At 47.1% G+C, this 16,176-nt stretch overlaps 1 protein-coding gene across 1 annotated transcript in view; it reads left to right on the top strand.

The window, feature by feature from the left end:
- Positions 1-16,176, top strand: part of LOC137300033 (potassium voltage-gated channel subfamily H member 6-like) — a 185,093-nt gene that overhangs the window by 155,155 nt on the left and 13,762 nt on the right. The window contains exons 11-12 of the mRNA XM_067969125.1: positions 3,473-3,572; positions 15,320-15,556. Of these exons, the coding sequence (XP_067825226.1) occupies positions 3,473-3,572; positions 15,320-15,556 (337 nt within the window). The remainder of the gene's footprint in view (positions 1-3,472; positions 3,573-15,319; positions 15,557-16,176) is intronic.

The raw sequence follows: 16,176 nt of genomic DNA, 5'->3' as shown, positions 1-16,176 counted from the left end.
ACAAGAGGAAATAGTTTCTCCAGATCTACCCCATCAAATCCTTTTTATCATTTTAAACACCTCAATTAGATCACCCCTCAATCTTCTAAACTCAAGAGAACACAAGCCAAGTTTATGCAACCTGTCCTCATAATTTAACCCTCTAAGCCCTGGTATCATTCTGGTGAATCTGTGCTGCACCCTCTCCGAGGCCAGTATATCCATCCTGAGGTGCGGTGCCCAGAACTGAACCCAGTTTGCAGATGGGGTCTGACCAGAGCTTTATAAACTGAAGCATAACTGCCTCCCCTCTGTAATCCAGCCCCCTTGAAATACAGGCCAACATTCCATTAGCCTTTTTGATTATTTCTTGTACCCATCTACTTGCTTGTAGTTATTTGTGTACTTGGACCCCTAAACCTCCCCGCTCCTCCACAGTTTCCCCATTTAGAAAATATTCCGATTTGTCTTTCTCGGATCCAAAGTGCATTTGGCCTCACACTTCCCCACATTGAACTCCATCTGCCATAGTTTTACCCATTCACTTAATCTGTCTCTGTCCCTTTGTAACTTCCTGCTCCCATCCACGCAACTTACTCTGCCTCCTAACTAAGGTAAATCTTCTTGTGGAATGTGCCCTGCAGCTAAAATAAGCTGAATCTGTAGCAAGAGAATCACGTTATAGTCCAGAACCTCTGTCACTTCCATATGGAATACACACAAATGGAGTATGGGATTGTTCTGTGCCTGTCCTTCACATTGCCTGTGCTGGGAGTGGGGAACTGGTCCGGGATTGGCCTCCTCCTGGTGGTGAATTAATGAAATGGCACAAGCTGTACTCTGCACAACACAGCACATCTTGAACTGGGCAACTCTCAGGGTTTCTGTTTGGTGGTTTGATTATATTTCACACTTTGTAAAGAGCCCGGAGGGTAAACATCTACAGAGTTTATCATGAGGTTTTAGAATGTACCAATCCCTTAATCCACCCTCCGATGATTTAATCTCTCACAAGGCAGCGCCATCCTTGTCTATCACGGGCTCTGAATCTACAGATCGAGCTCTCTCTGTCAGACCAATGCTTGAAGACAGAACACAGTTTCTCTGGTGTTCCTCTCCCCTTTCCATTTATATGTCTGTTCAAAATGTGCACGTTATGTGCCCAGCACTGCCAAGAGCTGAATCGCCGAAATATGGCAGCTTTATTTTGGTGACTCCCCCTGTCAGTACACCATCTCCTGAAGGATTAAGTCTCTTGTGTGCCCAGGTGTCCTGGGCACCTGATCCTTCCCTCAGTACTCACCTTACATAGTAAGATAAGAAACAGGAGGAGGCCATTCAGCCCCTCAGGCCTGCTCCGACATTCAATTAGATCATGGCTGATCAGTATCTCGACTCCATTTATCCCCCTTAGCCTTGATATCCCTAACTAACAAAAAACTATCGATCTCAGTCTTGAAAGCTCCAATTGCCCCCCTTTTGGGGGAGAGAGTTCCAGATTTCCACTCCCCTTTATGTGAAAAAATACTTCCTGATTTCCCTCCTAAATGCCCTTGCTCTGATTTTAAGATTGTGTCCCCTCGTTCTGGATTCCCCCACCAGAGGAAGTAGTTTCTCTGTATCTATCCTATCAAACCCTGTTATCATTTTAAACACCTCAATCAGATCACCCCCTCAATCTCCTAAACTCAAGAGAATACAAGCCGAGCTTATGCAACCTGTCCTCATAATTTAACCCTTTAAGCCCCCGTGAGCAGTGAGCAGGTCTCTGGACCATATTTTGGATCCGGAAAAACCCCTAACACCATCGCCCCTTCCCGCTCTTTGCTCAGCCTGAATCAAACTGTGTGAAACCTCAGTGCCCCTGTTCGACCCAGGGCCAAGCTTCAGACCCCACATCTTTACCCATCACCAAAGACACTTCCTTCCTCCTCCCCAACATCACTCACCTCTGCTCCTCTGCCCCTAAAACCTTTATCCACACTTCTGTCACCTCCAGCCTCAGTGGCACTGTTGGAGGGGGGGGGGGGGAGGGATATTCTCAGGTGGACCCCAACAGTGGAGTTCCGCTAATACTGGGATCATTTACAGGAATGAGGGGTTGGAGTCACAGAGAAAGGCTCAAAACATTGGGGCGTTTACACTGGAACAGAGAAGGTTAAATGGGATCTAATAGAGAGTTTCAAAATTGTGAAAAGTTTCCAGAGGGTAAACGGTGAGAGATTGTGTTACACTGGTTGGTGAATCGGTAACAAGGGGGCAAAGACCGAGGGTTCTCACTAAGCGAATAAAGTGGGGGAGTTGGAGTAAGTGTTTTCACACAGAGGGTGTTTAGAATATGGAATGCTTTCCCACAAGGGAGAGCGTTTAATAGGGGATTGGATAAGTATTTAAAAATCAAATGTTTAAAAGGATATGGGGCAAGAGCAGGGGAATGGGATTAGACAGATCCAGTGGAAGAGCTGGCACTGGTACAGGCACGATGGGCCGAATGGCCACTTTGTGTATGACTCGACGCTATTCTATATCTATAATCCCCTTTCCCCCAAAACCTTCAACATTCTTAATATTGGACTAGCAGATCTCCCTTGGCGTTGTTCAGGATAGGTCAGGGGTGACGATATCCCAGAAGCTCTCGTTGCTGAGCCTCCCTTCTGGAGATCCATGTCTCATAAGCTCCCAGTCCTTCCACCTGCCTCCATGTCCCAGGACTCTCAGGGGGTGCCGCCTGCTTTAGAGAATCACACAAACCATTCTGATCCCCTTTTAAATGCGGGGCCACTGAGTGTGCCTGTGTACCAGTGTATACTGACACACTGCGGGTACTCTCTCCAGCCCACCTCACCTGCAGGACAATCGTGTCTGATGAGAATATGATCATACGGAATTGACGGGCAGGAAAAGGTCCATCAAACCTGCCCCACACTATGATGGCCGGGACATCATGACTAAACACTTCTTCCCTCCCCCACCCCCCCCACCTCACACTCACCCCCATAGACTCTCCCCAGACCTCCCCCCCTCACACCCACCCCCGCAGACCCTCCCCAGACCTGCACCTCTCACACCCACCCCCACAGCCATAAAATCTCCTGGGAGAGACCAAAAAACAGAACAAACCCAGGGCCAATAGGGGAAAAAATACTCTGGAAAATTCCTCTCCGCCCCCCCTCCCCTCAGGCGTGAAGTAACCAAGTGTGAGGCACCTAGTCAAAGACTTCCTGAAAGTCCAGGTAGACAAAGTCCACCGGATTACCCTCATCCACCACCCTGGTGACTTCCTCAAAAAACTCTATCAAATTTGTTAGGCACGACCTATTTTTTCAGAAGCTTTGTTGTGTATTTCGAAAGGCCCTTCCCTTTCCCGGTGATCATAGAGGGCATCTCTTATGATCTCTTCTATGAGTATTTAGTATTAACGGACGCCTGGTTTCTGTAACTCTATTTGTGTAAGACAAGGATTCTTTTGTGTTATTTAAACTGCATTTAATAGACAGACCGAATTCTCCGTTCACCCCCAAGTGAGGATTCCGACTGCGGACACAGACGGGTACGTCGGAGAAACCTCTCCTTCCGGGAAAGGAGCAATGCCGGTGAGTGCGCGGACCGAGAGGACTGTCCCTTTAATAGTGATCACCGCCACCAATGGCGGCCTAAATCTGTTCTACACTGTGTATCACCCAAAGCAAAACTGGAACCTCAAAAAGACAGACAAGGAGAATGAGAAAAAGCCACCCAGTGAATCAGACACAGCCAGAGGCCTGGAACAGCGAGTTACACAAATTACAGCCCCGACTCACACAGACTGCCGAGAGAATCAAAGACTGGCTGAGATAGGAAACATTCATTTGGGCTCTGTGATAATATAAACTCTCTCCACCCTCACACTGTCATTAACACACTCACTCCACCCTCACACTGTCATTAACACACTCACTCCACCCTCACACTGTCATTAACACACTCACTCCACCCTCACACTGTCATTAACACACTCACTCCACCCTCACACTGTCATTAACACACTCACTCCACCCTCACACTGTCATTAACACACTCACTCCACCCTCACACTGCCAGTAACACACTCACTCCACCCTCACTACCATTAACACACTCCACCCTCACACTGCCAGTAACACACTCACTCCACCCTCACACTGCCATTAACACACTCACTCCACCCTCACGCTGCCATTAACACACTCACTCCACCCTCACACTGCCAGTAACACACTCACTCCACCCTCACTACCATTAACACACTCCACCCTCACACTGCCAGTAACACACTCACTCCACCCTCACACTGTCGTTAACACACTCACTCCACCCTCACACTGCCAGTAACACACTCACTCCACCCTCACACTGCCATTAACACACTCACTCCACCCTCACACTGCCATTAACACACTCACTCCAACCTCACACTGTCATTAACACACTCACTCCACCCTCACACTGCCATTAACACACTCACTCCAACCTCACACTGTCATTAACACACTCACTCCAACCTCACACTGCCATTAACACACTCACTCCACCCTCACACTGCCATTAACACACTCACTCCACCCTCACACTGCCATTAACACACTCACTCCAACCTCACACTGTCATTAACACACTCACTCCACCCTCACACTGCCATTAACACACTCACTCCAACCTCACACTGTCATTAACACACTCACTCCAACCTCACACTGCCATTAACACACTCACTCCACCCTCACACTGTCATTAACACACTCAATCCACCCTCACACTGCCATTAACACACTCACAACACACTCACTCCACCCTCACACTGTCATTAACACACTCACTCCACCCTCACACTGCCATTAACACACTCACTCCAACCTCACACTGTCATTAACACACTCACTCCACCCTCACACTGCCATTAACACACTCACTCCAACCTCACACTGTCATTAACACACTCACTCCAACCTCACACTGCCATTAACACACTCACTCCACCCTCACACTGCCATTAACACACTCACTCCACCCTCACACTGCCATTAACACACTCACTCCAACCTCACACTGTCATTAACACACTCACTCCACCCTCACACTGCCATTAACACACTGACTCCACCCTCACACTGCCATTAACACACTCACTCCACCCTCACACTGCCATTAACACACTTACTCCACCCTCACACTGCCATTAACACACTGACTCCACCCTCACACTGCCATTAACACACTTACTCCACCCTCACACTGCCATTAACACACTCCACATTCACACTGCCATTAACACACTCACTCCACCCTCACACTGCCATTAACACACTCACTCCACCCTCACACTGCCATTAACACACTTACTCCACCCTCACACTGCCATTAACACACTGACTCCACCCTCACACTGCCAGTAACACACTCACTCCACCCTCACACTGCCATTAACACACTCACTCCACCCTCACACTGCCATTAACACACTGACTCCACCCTCACACTGCCAGTAACACACTCACTCCACCCTCACACTGCCATTAACACACTCACTCCACCCTCACACTGCCATTAACACACTTACTCCACCCTCACACTGCCATTAACACACTGACTCCACCCTCACACTGCCAGTAACACACTCACTCCACCCTCACACTGCCATTAACACACTGACTCCACTCTCACACTGCCATTAACACACTCCACATTCACACTGCCATTAACACACTCACTCCATCCTCACACTGCCATTAACACACTGACTCCACCCTCACACTGCCATTAACACACTCCACATTCACACTGCCATTAACACACTCACTCCACCCTCACACTGCCATTAACACACTCACTCCACCCTCACACTGCCATTAACACACTCACTCCACCCTCACACTGCCATTAACACACTCACTCCACCCTCACACTGCCATTAACACACTGACTCCACCCTCACACTGCCAGTAACACACTCACTCCACCCTCACACTGCCATTAACACACTGACTCCACCCTCACACTGCCAGTAACACACTCACTCCACCCTCACACTGCCATTAACACACTCACTCCACCCTCACACTGCCATTAACACACTCACTCCACCCTCACACTGCCATTAACACACTCACTCCACCCTCACACTGCCATTAACACACTCACTCCACCCTCACACTGCCATTAACACACTGACTCCACCCTCACACTGCCAGTAACACACTCACTCCACCCTCACACTGACATTAACACACTTACTCCACCCTTATACTTCGCAACACCAAGGTTGCGAATAGTCTGGTTCAGCCTCAGACAGTGGCCATGGAGAGGATGGAGTTAGTGGCCAGGGAACGGAGTATGTGGTGGGGGCCGAAGACAATGGTTACGGTCTTCCCAACATTTATTGGAGGAAATTTCTGTTCATCCAGTAGTGCATGTCGGACAAGCGAGTGACAAATTAGAGACAGTGGAGGGGTCAAGAGAAGTGGTGGTGAGGTAGAGCTAGGTTTTGTCAGCATACACCTGGAACCTGGCGTTGTGTTTTCAGATGATCTCGCCGAGGGGCAGCTTGCAGATGAGAAATAGGAGGGGGCCAAGGATAGATCCTTGAGGGACTCCAGAGGTAACGATGAGGGAGCGGGAAGAGAAGCCGTTACAGGTGATTCTCTAGCTACGACTGGACAGATAGGAATGGAACCAGGCGAGGACAGTCCCGCCCAGCTGGACAACAGAGGAGAGGCGTTGGAGGATGGTGTGGTCAACTGTGTCACTCACTCCATATTCACACTGCCATTAACACACTCACTCTAACCTCACACTGTCATTAACACACTCACTCCAACCTCACACTGTCATTAACACACTCACTCCAACCTCACACTGCCATTAACACACTCACTCTAACCTCACACTGTCATTAACACACTCACTCCAACCTCACACTGTCATTAACACACTCACTCCAACTTCACACTGCCATTAACACACACACAACTACTTCACATGGCCACTAACACACTCACTCCAACCTCAAACGGCCATTCACGCACTCTCTCCAACCTCACACTGCCAATAACACATAATCTCCAACCTTACACTCTTTTAACATGTTCACTCCACCCCAACACTACCAATAAGAAACTCACTCTACCTTGAACTCTCATTAACACACTCACTCAAATCGTACCGACTTATTAACGCACTAACTCCACCCTCGCACTTTACTCAACAATCTCCCTCCAACCTCACACTGCCATTAACACACTTACTCCAACCTCACACTGCCATTAACACACTGAACCCAGAGTCACACACTCATTAACACACTTATTCCAACCTCACACTGCCAGTAACACACTCACTCCAACATCTCAGTCATTAACACATTCACTTCCACTTTACACTGTCATTAACACACTCGCTCCAACCTCACATTGCCATTAACACACTCAACCCATCATCAACACTGTCATTAACACACTAACCCCTACCTCACACTGCCATTAACACACAACCCAGCTTCACACACTCATTAACACACTCACTCTAACCTCACACTGTCATTAACACACTCACTCCAACCTCACACTGTCATTAACACACTCACTCCAACCTCACACTGTCATTAACACACTCACTCCAACCTCACACTGTCATTAACACACTCACTCCAACCTCACACTGTCATTAACACACTCACTCCAACTTCACACTGCCATTAACACACACACAACTACTTCACATGGCCACTAACACACTCACTCCAACCTCAAACGGCCATTCACGCACTCTCTCCAACCTCACACTGCCAATAACACATAATCTCCAACCTTACACTCTTTTAACATGTTCACTCCACCCCAACACTACCAATAACAAACTCACTCTACCTTGAACTCTCATTAACACACTCACTCGAACCTTGCACTCACTTTAACCACTAACTCCACCCTCACACTGCAATTAATAATCTCCCCCCATCATCACACTGCCATTACACACTCACTCCAACCTCACACTGCAGTTAACATACCCACTCCAACCTCACCCTGTCATTAACACACACTGTAAACTGTCATCAACACACTCATTCCAACCTCACACTGCCAGTAACACACTCAATCCAACCTTACACTGCCATTAACACACTCAGACCAACTTCACTCTGTCATTGACACAATCACTCCAGCCTAACACTGTTGTTAACACACGGACTCCAAAATCACACAGTCATTAACACACTCACTCCCACTGTACACTGTCATTAACACACTCACTCCAACCAACATTAACACACTCATTCCCATGGTAAACTGTCATTAACACACTTACTTCAACCTCACAATCTCATTAACACATTCCAACCTCATACTGTCAATAACACACTCACTCTGACCTTATGCTGTCATTAACACATTCACCCCAACCTCACGCTGCCATTTACACACTTCAACCTCACATGCTCATTAACACACTTAATCCAACCTCAGACTGTTGTTAACAAACTCACTCCTACCTCACAGTCTTGTTAACACACTCACTCCAACTTCAAACTGCCATGAACACACTCACACCAACTTCACTCAGCCATTAACACAATTACTCCAACTTCTCACTGTCATTAACACACTGACTCCAACCTAACACTGTATTAACACACTCACCCCAACCTCACACACTCCTTAACACACGTACTCCAACCTCACACTTTCATTAACAAACTCACTCTTACCTCACATTGTCATTATCACATTCAGTCCCACCTTACACTGTCATTAACACACTCACTCAAACCTCACATGGACATTAACACACTCACCCACCATACGCTCTCATTAACACACATACTCCACCTCACACTCACATTAACACTCTCGCTCCAACATCACACGCTCATTATCACACTCCCTCCAACCTCACACTGCCATAAACACACACACTCCATGCTCGAACTGTCATTAATGCACTCACTCCAAAATCACTCAGTCAATGACACACTCACTCCAAAAACACATTGCTTTAAAACACACTAACTCCAAGCTCGCACTGTCACTAACACACTCACTTCAACCTCACACTGTCATTAGCACACTCACTCCATGCACAAACGGTCATTAACACCCTCACTCCAGGTTCACACTGCCATTAACACACTCACACCATCTTCAAACTACCATTAATGCACTCAGATGATTTTCACTCTGCCATTACCACAATCACTCCAACTTCACACAGGCATTAACACACTCTCTCCATCTTTGCACTGCCATTAACACACTCACTCCAATTTCACACAGGCATTAACACACTCACTCCACTCTCACACTGCCATTAACTCATTCACTCCAACATCACTCATTAACACGCTTACTCCCACCATACATTGTCACTAATACCCTCACTCCATCTTCGCACTGCCATTAACACACTCACTCCAACTTCACACTGTCATTAACAAACTCACTCTTACCTCACACGGACATAAACACACTCACTCTCACCTTACACTCTCTTTAACACACTCACTCCAGCTATACACTCTCATTAACACACTAACTAGACCCTCACACTGGCACTTTCACACTCACTCCAACATCACTCAGTCAATAACACACTCACTCCAAATTCAAATTGCCATTAACACAATCACCCCAGCTTGACACTGCCATTAACACAATCACCCCAACTTGACACTGCCATTAACACAATCACCCCAGCTTGACACTGCCATTAACACAATCACCCCAGCTTGACACTGCCATTAACACAATCACCCCAGCTTGACACTGCCATTAACACAATCACCCCAGCTTGACACTGCCATTAACACAATCACCCCAGCTTGACACTGCCATTAACACACTCACTCCAACCTCACACTGCCATTAATACACTCACTCCAACCTCACACGCTCATTAACACACTCACTCCACACCCACACTGTCGTTTACACACATACTCCAAGCTCAAACTGCCATTAACACACTCACCCCAGCTTGACACTGCCATTAACACACTCACACCAACTTCACACTGCCATTAACACAACTCACACCGACTTCACACTGCCATTAACACAATCTAACCTAAAACTGTCATTAACACACACGCTCATTAACATACTGACTATAACGTCACACACAGTCATTAAGGCACTCGCTCCAACCTCACACTGTCATTAACACATTCACACCCATTTCAAACTGCCATTGACACACTCACACCAACTTCGCTCTGCCATTAATACACTCACTCCAACCTCACATTGCCATTAATACACTCACTCCAACCTCACACTGCCAGAAACACAATCACTCCACTTTCATGCTTCATTAACACACTTACTCCTACCTTACACTGTCATTAACACACTTACTTCAACCTCACAATCTCATTAACATCAGACAGTCATGAACAGCCACTCCAACCTCACATGGACATTAAGACACTCACTCCCTCCTTACACCCTCTTTAACGCACTCACTCCAACATTACACTCTCATTAACACACTAACTCCAACATCACTCAGTCAATAACACACTCACTCCAACTCACACGCTCATTAACACTTTCACTCCAACCTCATAATCTCATTAACACACTCACTGCAACCTAACACTTTCATTCACACACTCCATCATCATACAGTCATTAACAGACTCACCCAACCTCACATGGACATTAACGCACTGATTCCCACCTTAAATTCTCCTTAACACACTCACTCTGACCTTACACTCTCATTAACACACTAATTCCACCCTCACACTGTCATTAATAGACTCACTCCAACATCATTGGAGTTCAGAAGAATGAGAGGCGATCTTATTGAAACATATAAGATTGTGAAGGGTCTTGATCGGGTGGATGCAGTAAGGATGTTCCCAAAGATGGGTGAAACTAGAACTAGGGGGCATAATCTTAGAATAAGGGGCTGCTCTTTCAAAACTGAGATGAGGAGAAACTTCTTCACTCAGAGGGTGGTAGGTCTGTGGAATTTGCTGCCCCAGGAAGCTGTGGAAGCTACATCATTAGATAAATTTAAAACAGAAATAGACAGTTTCCTAGAAGTAAAGGGAATTAGGGGTTATGGGGAGCGGGCAGGAAATTGGACATGAAGCTGAGTTCGGATCGGTCAATGCCCTGTGGGTGGCGGAGAGGGCCCAGGGGCTATGTGGCCGGGTCCTGCTCCGACTTCTTGTGTTCTTTAGATTTGTGGTTGGGATCAGATCAGCCATGATCTTATTGAATGGTTAGTAAGTTTGCAGATGACACCAAGATTGGTGGCATTGTGGACAGTGAAGAAGGTTATCTAGGATTGCAACGGGATCTTGATAAATTGGCCCAGTGGGCCGATGAATGGCAGATGGAGTTTAATTTAGATAAATGTGAGGTGATGCATTTTGGTAGATCGAATCGGGCCAGGACCTACTCCGTTAATGGTAGGGCGTTGGGGAGAGTTATCGAACAAAGAGATCTAGGAGTACAGATTCATAGCTCCTTGAAAGTGGAGTCACAGGTGGATAGGGTGGTGAAGAAGGCATTCAGCATGCTTGGTTTCATTGGTCAGAACATTGAATGCAGGAGTTGGGATGTCTTGTTGAAGTTGTACAGGGCATTGGTGAGGCCACACTTGGAGTACTGTGTACAGTTCTGGTCACCCTATTATAGAAAGGATATTATTAAACTAGAAAGAGTGCAGAAAAGATTTACTAGGATGCTACCGGGACTTGATGGTTTGACTTACAGGGAGAGGTTAGACAGACTGGGACTTCATTCCCTGGAGAGTAGGAGGTTAAGGGGTGATCTTATAGAAGTCTATAAAATAATGAGGGGCATAGATAAGGTCGATAGTCAAAATCTTTTCCCAAAGGTAGGGGAGTCTATAACGAGGGGGCACAGATTTAAGGTGAGAGGGGAGAGATACAAAAGGATCCAGAGGGGCAATTTTTTCACTCAAAGGGTGGTGAGTGTCTGGAACGAGCTGCCAGAGGCAGTAGTAGAGGCGGGTACAATTTTGTCTTTTAAAAAGCATTTGGACAGTTACATGGGGAAGATGGGTATAGAGGGATATGGGCCAAGTGCAGGCAATTGGGACTAGCTTAGTGGTATAAACTGGGCGACATGGACATGTTGGGCCGAAGGGCCTGTTTCCATGTTGTAACTTCTATGATTCTATGATTCTATGAATGGCGGAGCAGGCTCGAGGGGCCGATTGGCCTACTCCTGCTCCAATTTCTTATGTTCTTATGTTCTTATCCCTCAGCCAATAACACACTCGCTCCAACCTCACATGCTTATTAACACATTCACTCCATACTCTCACTGTCTTTTACACACTTGCTGCAACCTCACATTGCCATTAACAAACATACTCCACGCTCAAATTGTCATTAACACACTCACACCAACTTCACTGCCTTTAACACAATCACTCCAAATTCACAATGCCATTAACACACTCACTCCACCCTCACAATACCATTTACACACTCACTCCAACCTTACGCTGTCTTTAACGCACACACTCCAACCTAACACACTCACACCAACTTCACTCTGCCATTAACACAATCACTCCAATTTCACAGTACAAATAACACAATCACTCCAACTTCGCACTGCCGTTAACACACTCTCTCTAACCTCACAATCACTCCACTTTCATGCTGCCATTAACACACTCACTCCAACCTTACACTCTCATTAACACATTAACTCCACACTCACAATGCAATTTAAAATCTCCCTCCATCCTCGTACTGCCGTTAATAAACTCACACCTACCTCCCACTGCCAGTTACACACTCACTCCAACCTCATACGGTCATTAACATACTCACACTGACATTAACACACTCACTACAACTTCACATTGCCATTAACACACACAGACCAACATCACACAATCATTAACACACTCACTCCCACCATACACTGCCATTAACACCCTCACTCCAACCTCACATTGCTAATGCTCAGTTCCATTCTCAACCCCTCAAATAACGAAGCAGTCCATGCCCGCATGCAGCAAGACCTGGACAACATCCAGGCTTGGGCTGATAAGTGGCAAGTAACATTCGTGCCAGACAAGTGCCAGGCAATGACCATCTCCAACAAGAAAGAGTCTAACCACCTCCCCTTGACATTCAACGGCATTACCATCACTGAATCCCCCACCATCAACATCCTGGGGGTCACCATTGACCAGAAACTTAACTGGACCAGCCACATAAATACTGCGGCTACAAGAGCAGGTCAGAGGCTGGGTATTCTGTGGCGAGTGACTCACCTTCTGACTCCCCAAAGCCTTTCCACCATCTACAAGGCACAAGTCAGGAATGTGATGGAATACTCTCCACTTGCCTGGATGAGTGCAGCTCCAACAACACTGAAGAAGCTCGACACCATCCAGGAGAAAGCAGCCCGCTTGATTGGCACCTCATCCACCACCCTACACATTCACTCCCTCCACCGCCGGCGCACCGTGGATGCAGTGTGTACCATCCACAGGATGCACTGCAGCAGCACGCCAAGGCATCTTCGACAGCACCTCCCAAACACCAACTGCACGTTCCCCTCCAAGTCACACACCATCCTGATATGGAAATATATCACCGTTCCTTCATTGTCGCTGGGTCAAAATCCTGGAACTCCCTTCCTAACAGCACTGTGGGAGAACCTTCACCACACGGACTGCAGCGGTTCAAGAAGGCAGCTCACCACCACCTTCTCAAGGGCAATTAGGGATGGGCAATAAATGCCGGCCTCACCAGCGACGCCCACATCCCATGAATGAATTAAAAAAAACACACACACTCCAACCTCACACACTGCTTAATACACGTACTCCAACCTTACACTGCCATTAACAAACTCACTCCTACCTCACACTGTCATTAACACACTCGCTGCAACCTCATACTGCCTTTACCACACTCACTCCAACCTCACGCTGTCATTAACAGACTCATTCCAACCTCGCACGGTCAATAACACATTCATGGCACCCTTACACTCTCATTAACACACTCACCCCACCTTCACACTACCATTAACGAACTCACACCAACTTCACTCTGCCATTAACACAATCACTCCAAGGTCACACTGCCATTAATACAATCACTCCACCCTCACACATCCTTTAAACACTCACTCCAATCTCACACTCTCATTAACACACTCACTCCAATCTCACACTCTCTTTAACACATTCACTCCACCCTCACACTCCCATCAACACACTCACGGGGTTGTCGTGGCTAGGTCCTTTGGCCGCCTGCCTTCTGGGACCCCTGTCTACTTGGCCCAGGAAACACAAACAATTTAATTCTATTTGCACACCTGTTCTGCACCCCCTGGTTTGTCCTGTTTGAATTCTCTGAGGCTGGAGCATTGGAAAGGGCTAGTCTTACTGCTTGTTACCTCACTGGTGGATAAACCCAAAATCAGAACAACAAGATGTGTTCATATCAGCAACGAGAGATATCTGAAAATAAACGGGAACAGGTCGTTAAACTTTTGTGATAAAATATCGGCGGGAGTTCTCCTGATCCCCGGTTGTGACTTTGACCGTTTACGCTGAAGTTACGGCAGACGATCGGGAGAATCCCCGAGGAAATGACTGGTGTAAATGTGGCTCCAAAACACTAGTACAACCCAGAAAGACATTAAGCTTGGAGCAGACTGGACAGGGGTTTTACCCAGAGGCTCTTAGGGGGAGGTCTCCAGAGAGCTTGTGACACGGATCTGCCATTTCTCGCCAACCGTGCACTGCCCTGAGGCCTCACATCTGCTAATTGTGATTGTGATTGTTTTTTTAAGTTGAGAAGCCCAGAAGTCTTTCCAATGTCCTTGATATTTTCTTTCTGGATTTTTAACATTAATCACTGACAAAAAGTAATTACCTCCCTTCACTCAGTCTAGCTGAGGGAGTGAGGGAAGATACTGCTAGGCCCCGACCCGCTTGTTCTGTACAACGTCTTGAAAGGGTAAGAACCCAATCTAAAACCACTCTGAATTTTGCCTTCTTCTCTGTAGCAATGCCCTGGCTTCTGGTTATCTGGACTTAGCTGTGATGATGCACTGCATGACTGAATAACCTTGCTGACACTCACCGTCTAGGCTCACACATGAAGAATGGTCACTGGGGTGAGGTACCCAATGGGTAACAAAGGCCCAAGGAATCCTAATCCAGCATAAGCCAGCAGCTTCCGGGGATGAATTGGAGAATTTGGAGTGGGGATGGGGGAGGGTGTTGTCTAACAGTGTGATGGTGTATATTCATCGTTGAGTATGTGGGCTGAGGGGTCGGGTGAGATATTCATTAAAGCCTTGGATTTCAGATGCTATGGGTGAAGGAGATCCAGACGGAGATCAGGTCCCACTGACAAACCACCGTACTCACGCAGCGAGAGACCACTGGGACTACAGCAGCCTGACCCCCCGCTCACAGTCCAGTGACGAGAACCTCAAAGCTTCGGCCTCCGGCATCACTGAGGTGAAGAATGGATTCCCTGCAACATCTGACATGGGCCATGGGGAATGCAGAAGGAAAGGCAGTGGATCCAATCCCTTCACAGGTACCAGAGTCACCCTCCATTCCTTGTGGAATTGTCTGACTATTAAGACGTCACATTAGTTGTCTTCTTCAGAACCATGTTCAGGAAGTTCCTTTGTCATTTCCTGTTCCTCTCCCCTCACCCTTTCTGTTTGATCCCTTCCCTACCCCAGGCGCCATCTTGTTTCTGAACGAACAGTTAATAGGTACAGGGGGGAGGCCATTCATCAACAACAACAACAACTTGCATTCATATACCACATTCAATGTCGTAAAATGTGCTTCACAGGAGCGTAATAATCAGACAAAAATGAACATAAGAACATAAGAAATAGCAGCAGTAGTAGGCCATATGGCCCCTCGTGCCTGCTCCGCCATTCAACAAGATCATGGCTGATCTTCGACCTCAACTCTACTTTCCCGCCCGATCCCCATATCCCTTGATTCCCTTAGTGTCCAAAAAATCTATCGATCTCAATCTTGAATACACTCAACGACTGAGCATCCACAGCCCTCTGGGGTAGGGAATTCCAAAGATTCACAACCCTCTGAGTGAAGAAATGTTTCCTCAACTCGGTCCTAAATGGCCGACCTCTTGTCCTGAGACTATGACCCCTAGTTCTAGACTCTCCAGCCAAGGGA

The sequence above is a fragment of the Heptranchias perlo genome, chromosome 30 (genome assembly GCF_035084215.1).
Source record: "Heptranchias perlo isolate sHepPer1 chromosome 30, sHepPer1.hap1, whole genome shotgun sequence".
Classification (NCBI taxonomy): Eukaryota; Metazoa; Chordata; class Chondrichthyes; order Hexanchiformes; family Hexanchidae; genus Heptranchias; species Heptranchias perlo.
Note: the sequence above shows the minus strand (reverse complement) of the source record. Positions and strands in the feature narration are given on the sequence as shown.